This window comes from Morone saxatilis, unplaced genomic scaffold (genome assembly GCF_004916995.1).
Source record: "Morone saxatilis isolate NCDOM2014 unplaced genomic scaffold, NCSU_SB_2.0 Contig12, whole genome shotgun sequence".
Lineage (NCBI taxonomy): Eukaryota > Metazoa > Chordata > Actinopteri > Moronidae > Morone > Morone saxatilis.
The window spans coordinates 14,628,337-14,635,931 of record NW_023339674.1 but is presented as its reverse complement, the minus strand read 5'-3'; the positions used below and the strand labels follow the sequence as shown (position 1 = coordinate 14,635,931).

General features: G+C 41.8%; 1 protein-coding gene across 1 annotated transcript in view; it reads right to left on the bottom strand.

Moving 5' to 3' along the window:
- The window catches only part of sin3b (SIN3 transcription regulator family member B), a 15,244-nt gene extending 7,816 nt beyond the window's left edge, over positions 1-7,428 (bottom strand). The window contains exons 1-11 of the mRNA XM_035653446.1: positions 6,915-7,428; positions 5,566-5,672; positions 5,139-5,292; positions 3,389-3,754; positions 2,796-2,951; positions 2,134-2,253; positions 1,849-1,938; positions 1,551-1,669; positions 957-1,170; positions 468-584; positions 60-298 (exon numbers count right to left, since the gene is read on the bottom strand). Coding sequence (XP_035509339.1) covers positions 60-298; positions 468-584; positions 957-1,170; positions 1,551-1,669; positions 1,849-1,938; positions 2,134-2,253; positions 2,796-2,951; positions 3,389-3,754; positions 5,139-5,292; positions 5,566-5,672; positions 6,915-7,025 — 1,793 coding nt within the window. The 5' untranslated portion in view covers positions 7,026-7,428. The remainder of the gene's footprint in view (positions 1-59; positions 299-467; positions 585-956; positions 1,171-1,550; positions 1,670-1,848; positions 1,939-2,133; positions 2,254-2,795; positions 2,952-3,388; positions 3,755-5,138; positions 5,293-5,565; positions 5,673-6,914) is intronic.
- Between the last annotated feature and the right edge of the window lie 167 nt (positions 7,429-7,595).

Below are 7,595 nucleotides of genomic sequence, written 5' to 3'. Positions count from 1 at the left end.
TTTTCTTCCATTAAACATTTTGCCAGTGACGACATTTAAATTAAAAAGACTGTCCTGACCTCTTGAGCACCACAGGCACAGCAGTAGCGGGACTCCTCTTCAGTCCCTCAATGATCTCAGGGGCTTTGTCACCATAGATACGATACACAGCACGGCGCTGGATGACCTCAGAGGTGCCGCCCAGACAGTCGTCTAATCTGAATCGGTCCTGGTCCTCAGGTGAAAGACGGGATAGCTTCTTCTGGACGCTCTCCAGCACCCTGATAGTGGCCAGATTTGTCTCCAGAACCACATCCAACTGTAAGTGGAGAGTTAGACGTAGAGCTTTTAGACGGCAGCTATCAATTACAGTGTAGGGACACAAAGATAAAACATTACATTAACATATTAAAGCAGGTTGTGGTGTTTATACAAACCTCCCGGCTTTGCAAGAAGTGTAAGTAGAGTTCTTGTTATGATGTACATACCTCAAATCTTTCATCCTCACAGCGATGCAGCTGTTCCTCATAAGGAGTCTTCTTCGAGCTGACGAAGGTTGAGTCCTCTGACCAAGAGGGGAATGACACCCAGGTGTCATTCAACACCTACACACATTGAGGCAGAAAAGTTCCCATTAAATTATGAATGGTAAAACCCTTTTATAGGAATATATTTTATAATGACATAGTATTCTATCTTTTACTACTATTGATGCTAGAAAACGCGGTAATATGCCAGCAGAGGCAGGGAAGAAGAAGACTGTCAGCAAATAAACACTTCTCAAACTTCTAAGAACAATCTGCTTTGCAAATGTTTTATGAGGAAATTAATTAACTCAACAGATCTCAAGGATAAACACAATTGTGAGTAACACTGAGTGTAAACTGAAACTTTGTTTACAAGAAAACTTCACAGGGCGTCTTTAACTGATGCACTGACCTTGTGACAACTCATTAGCAAAATGTAAGTAGGTGTACCTCTTTGCATAGTGCAGTGCGTCCACTGCATTTAGGCTGCTGATAGGTCTTGGGCAGTGCTCTGTAGCTGGACCCCAGGCGCTTGCAGGAGGCATAATCCACCTCCCTGCCCCCTCCCCCCTCCATGTAGCGATCCGACAGCCCTGACACAGCATGAGAGAGCTCTTTGTCCCCCAGAAATGACTTGAACTGTGTGTACAGTTCAGGAAACTTCCTGGAAGGAGATGGATGAAATAAGGAATGACAGATAAATCAGAAGGAGAACAGCTGACCAAAACACAAGTGCTATCCACCAGAATAATCCTATGAGAATGTAATGTGAATACAAATCAGAATTATGTTGCACATGTAATGGTCAAATCAGTAACAGTTGCAAAAGTCCTGAAACCTTTTATAAATGTCAACATTTTAACAGTTATTGCCCTTTGCTGCAGTTCTACCAGAGTGCCTCTTCTACAAGACCAGAGATTACGGTCTACACGTTCTGTCCGCTCCCTGCAGCCACTGTATCCATTCATTTGTGCACCCAAGTCTCTGATTTCATGCAGCCAGTTCACACATTTATTCAGATCAATTATGTTTCCATCCACTCACCCCAGGAAAGGAGTGACTAGCTGTAGCAGCTCTGCTCCCGAGACTACTTCCTGGTTAAACAAGGCGATACAGCGCAGGAAGTTCTCATACACTTCCTGGCTTTTAAACAGGCGACGAACCTAAATGATGTGAAGGTTGACAGTGAAATCAGACCAATTCCATTATTCAAAAAGACATTGAAAAAACAAACCATATAATAGCAGTAGAGAAAAGAGGAAAAATGAAAGTTTGGCAGTGGGTCAAATAAACAGTATGAACCCAGGAAGAAGGAAATCCAACATGGAAAAAGATGCCTCACCTTATCAAAGAAGGAGAATTCTCTTAAGACTCCATGTTTGCCAACAGAAGCAAAGGACTGATCTTTGGTACAGGAATACTTCATTTTTTTCTTTAAAAAAAAAAAAAAGAAAGAAGAAAGAAATTAATGCTTAATGATCTTTATAGTCAATAATCATTAAAGTCATTGTAGTGGGAGCGCTGCATTGTTGCTTCAGGAACGATACAAAGAGTTGTTTGAGATCAAGGACATGTATACATACATTGGCGCGTTGCCTGAGGCGGTTATTCTAAATTGAGAATTTACCTTGAGCAGTGGGGACAGTAGGACGGGTCTGGGCCTCTTTTTGTTCTGTTTGGATATCGTGTCCTCGTCCTCCGGTCTTTTCAGCGTCTCTTTCCCCCCTGTCAGTGAGCTCCCTGTGAACTACAGGAGATCGAAGCACACCAGAAAAGTGAGTGACTTCAATTTCTCAAAGCCCAAGATGACATATTAAAATAGCTTGATTTCTGCAACTAAATACTACTTTCATAAACAACTTCAAAAACCCAAATATATATAGACATTTGAGAAGCAAAAAACTCTGAATTTCTGCTTGAAAAATGAATAAAATTGAGGATTTGAATATCAAAATAACTGCCAAATAATGTTCTGTCTATTAACTAACTGATGATCGTAATACAACTGTTGAACTTCACTGTATTCAAACAACGTTTAAAAGAAATACACTGACTATGAGGACTATAGAAGAATAACATTTTTGAGCAGAAGCATGGAAATAAATTATATAGTTGTCTAAGTTGTAAGGAAGGTTTTTTTTTTAATCCTGAAACACTAAAAAGAAGAAGAAATCACAACAAAGAATGTTTTTATGTGTCGAGACAGGCCGTTGATTGTTTGACAACCTCTTTGATTTTTAATGCACCTTAAAATTACAACGTTATTGATCTGTCTGCTGCTTTACTGACCAGTGATCGCTTGGCATCAGGTAAGAATTGTCCAAACTCGGCCAGCAGGTCCTCCTGCCCCTTGAAAAGACTGGCAACTTTAGAAAACACCTCGTCTTCTGTCATCCCACTGCTACCTCTGCTGCCTCGACTCTCCTTCACCTCCAGCTGCTCCTTCTGAGGGGGGGTAGGGAGGTAAATGTTGATCAGACGTGAGGAATCAAACTTAATTTTAAAAAAAGCAGAGCAAAGTTTAAATTATTTGGCCTGGCTACACATGGTCAATAATCTTGGTGCAGGAGACACAAACACCACCACTGTCCTCAAGGAACAGACTGCTGTGGAAATTTGATGCTGCACACTGAACACTTCAACTATGAGCTTTATTTATTAGTTTAATTTAAAATACCATAAAGCCATTTAGAAAGGACTCAGATTCTCAGAATACCAGCACTAAAAGACTTCTGCTTTAAAAGAACAAGAATCTTTAAAAAGGTGAAAAATGAGGAATGTACGCTAAACTACATCACAATAACTTAAATTAACTAAATTGTCTATAATATAAAAAAATATGCAACTAAAAGGCTACTTCAATTACCACATTTTATCCGTACCTGATACGTGTGAAGAATCTCTAGGAAGGCTCGGTAGATCTCTGGGTGGTCCAAAAAACGGTTTTTGATCTTATTTACGTAGCTAATGGCACTGTCAAACTCTACGGGGCTCGTCTCCGAGGCAGGCGGGGATACAGACGACGTGGTTGCCTGATTCTGGCTCTCTCTGTTTGTCAAAGGAAGAGAAAGCCTGCTGGGAGGCTCTGGAGGTCCTGCTGGGGTTGAGGAAGATGGGGGCTCTGATGAGGCCGCCTTGACCTCAGTGGTCTGGGCCGGTCCAGCTTCAGTTTGGGCGGCAGAGGCACTACCTGAGGTCGTGTTCACTGCAGAGGTGGTGAGACTCTTCCCCTGCTGGCCTGGGGATACCTGGAGAAATGAAAGAGGTTGAGCTGGGTAATTGGAGGTGCGTTCATTGAAGTCGTTTGCGTCAAATAAAGAAAGTTTGGTGAAAAATGCCAGTAAATACCAGTTCAGGTGGTGGTTAAAATCTGGAGGAAAACAACGCTGATGCTAGAAAATGTCTCAGCTACTGAAACACTTGTCTCAGTGTCTGTGTCCGACTCTCTCCGTCCCACTCACTCATTCACTGCTCCCTATATAATAGATTCTATAGTGAGCAGTAAAGTGTGATTTCTGACACTTACAGGACTCAAACATCTGTAATTTTTGTATCTCTGTGATACCACTAAGGCAAATTCTTTAAGGCGGAACCGGATGGAAAAAGAGAAACACTACAACCCTCAGTAACCAAAAAACCTGATTACTGGTCTTTTCACATCAATAAGATGTGGCTCATTGCATTGTAGGATCGTTGGCAGAAAGTATGAACTTTTATGGACGCTACTTTTTTTATTCCATTATGGCATTTTTTGGATACAGCCAGTGTTTGTCTGCCAATTACAAGCTTTTTTAAGAAGTTAAAAAAACCAGGCTGTTTGAAAACATTATGCATTATATTGTGTCGACCTTATTTAAGTAATATCACATATTGTATTCTTGTAATAAATGCTTATAATGTTTACATCTAAGATTATATTTTTAAAAGACTGCACTATTATGTCAAATCAATACAAGAGATATAAAAACACACATCCAACCATATTCAGTGACAAATTCTAAAATCAACACGGTTTTAATGCAAATGCCAAGTAACAATCTGCACGTGACGCACAGCTCCCCTGGTCCTCGAGTCGCCCAGTCTGGTACATTGGTTCGCCTCAAGAGTGACTTTTTTCTCCTTAAGGTCACATTACATAACCTAAACTAATACAGTCTAATATAACAGTCCTGCAATAAATCTTACTTAAGTTACAGCTATCCGTTTTTGATTAAACAGGTGTTGATTCAACTTTATAGTCATTAGTTTTAGCCCGGTGTTCCTAATAAAATGACAACTGAATGTATTTGTACAATCTAGCATGGCATATTTGGGATCTTAAAACATAATTTAAACGTTTTTTTTCCAAATAACTCTCCAGTGGTTAAAAAGGAAAATAAATCACCTCGTGTCTTCATTATTGTGAATTTTACTCCAATCTAATTAACTGACAATTCTGTTCTGTTTTTTTTTTTAGGCAGAGCAGCCGACAAGAACCAGTTTCCTCTTAATTAAGATTTTCTGTGGGCATAAACATACAGTACATTTCAGCACACCGCGAGTTTGTTACGATGCATCTACTGAAAGTTTAATAGGTTTGAAGATAGATAAAGCACAGATTTTTCTACTTCTGCTGTGAGGAGAGTGTCTCACCTGTGTGGAGAACGGCGATTGGAGGAAAGCCACCCCATTTTTGGGGACCTCTATCCGATACCCCGGTGGTAGGAAGGCATTGAAGCCCAAGACTAGGTCTGGGTGTCCATGGAAGAGTTGAGACACGCGGTTTATCACCCCCGGTGTGTCGATGCTATTCAAGACAACAGGCAGACACAAACACATTAGTGGTGTGGATGACAGCTTCCTCTCTCATATGCTACATGAAGAAGAACATAAACTGCTGTGTGATTCGAGCAGGATCTGCACTTTCTTACTTATTGAGAATGCTTTAAAATGTGTGGTTGATCCCTGGGTGTTTATGTTTTGCAACGTAATCAAAGTCCACACACAAGCCCCACCATTCAGAGTGGGCATTAAGAATCAACTCATTAAAAATGTATCGCTAAACTTCTTGCATAAATACCTCTGTGACTTGAACTCTTTCATGATGTCGAGAAACTTGTTGTATATGCCAGGATCGTTTGCGAAACGAATTTTGACTTGGTCCAAATATGACAAGGCATCTTCAACCTAAACACAGAGGAAGAAAAGAACAAAAACCCTGAATGCAGCATCGAGTACAATCAGTCTCACATGGACCTGTGATAGTAAATGGCAAACATCCTGTTGTGTTGTTGAGGAAGAAGGATGTTACAGAAAAAAAGCTGTTTAAACATGTTTAATAAGCCATAGTCTATACAACCATTGTCTCATTAATAATTGCACTACTATAAAAATTAAAATGGTGCCACCAACAAACCAGAAAATGTGTATTGCATTATTTCCTCAACACTGTGTGTGTGGATATTTTTGGACGTGCAGTCCCATAAATAGTCAATGTTTGCTTCCCCCATTGTCAAATGAAGTGCTGTATCAACAAATGCACTAGTTAGCGGTACAAGCTGTACAAGTAACCACTAAATAAATAAATAAATAAATAAATAAATAAATAAAGGGGCGAATACAAGAAACAGCAAACAGCTTTTGTTCCCCGGATCCTCGCTTGGTCTTTATTCAACCTAACAACCACGGCTCGGTTAGGTTACGATGAAATATGTGTCCGCACAAAGCGATTGTCACAAACACAATCCTACAGAGGGGCTTGCTCTAGCTAGCGTTAGCCAACTGACGATAATAACTCCACAAAACACTTAACAACACCCACATACAACATTTATACAACACGTTTTAGTCACTCTGGCACAACGGTGTCGTGTTGGCAGAAAACCCCAACAACACGGCGACACTCAAAACACTGCGATAACAAAAGAAAACGTGTAATGAAGCTGCTAATCAACTGAAATAGCCGCTGTTGGCTAGCCTGCTGGCTGGCTGACGTCCTCCACTTTGTTCAGGGTGGCTGAGAGGAACAAAAAAAAAAAAACCCGAACAAGAGGAACTTCCCACAACCGAGGTTTGAGTTAACGTTTGCTCACAGAAGAGGGGCTGTTATTTGTGACATCGTGCAATAAGAAAACTACCACTCAACTGTCAGTCACACGTTCATTAATGAAACACAGCGTCAACGGCTCTGTAACCGTCAACCGTCAACGGTCGGCTGTTTCAGCGGTTGAATTACTTTTAATAGGCCAGCGAGCTAACTAACGCTAGCTCCGCCGATGCTTTCACTACTCTCGACGTCCGGGGGGGGAGAGAGGGAGAGAGGGTGAGAGAGAGAGAGAGAAAGAGCCTCAAAATCCAACGCAATGATCCGACGAACAAAATGGTTCTGACTCTGAGGGACTTTTCCCCTTGTCGTTGTTGTCTCCTTACCTTCAGCTTCTGGAAGTGCTGCTGCTGCACTTGCTTTTGTGTTATAACGTAAGGCTTGTCTTGGATTTGGTTTATTTGCTTCGCCGTGCTGTGCGCCTGAATCTTCGCCATTATCCCGGCGACAGGAGAGCTTGAGAGCCGCTACCACAACTTGGGAGGGAAGCTTTCGGTGTTACCTCCAGTTGTTGGCTAGCCGACAAACCTTCCTCTCGGTCGGGGAGCCAGCCTGCCAGCGAGCAAACCCTACTTTGCCTAGCTGGACAGTCCTCTCTCTCTCTCGGCACAGCGCTAAAAAAAGGGACGGGAGAGAAATCCTCAGCAGGAGTAGAGGGTGATGACAGACAAGCTGCTACTCGCTGCGACTTTGATTAAAACATCACCATCGATTTAAACAAGCTCGGGCAAGAAGCGTCGGGAAATAAGCTAAGGGACAATGGTTGCCGTTTATCGTATTTAAAATAACTATCGCCTGTCTCTTTAAATTCGGCGGCAGCGGTCTGTCTTGGCGTCCGGAAGCCAGAGTAGGAGTGAAAAATTGAGAAAAAAAGATTGAACTGCGCAGCCGCAACAATGGGAGGAGCTGAGTTCACAAGAATCAGATTGCTCCACTCCCCCTTCACTGCTACAAAGGAGCAATGTTACTCCGTGCAAAACGATAGCTACATAGTTCACACCGTACCC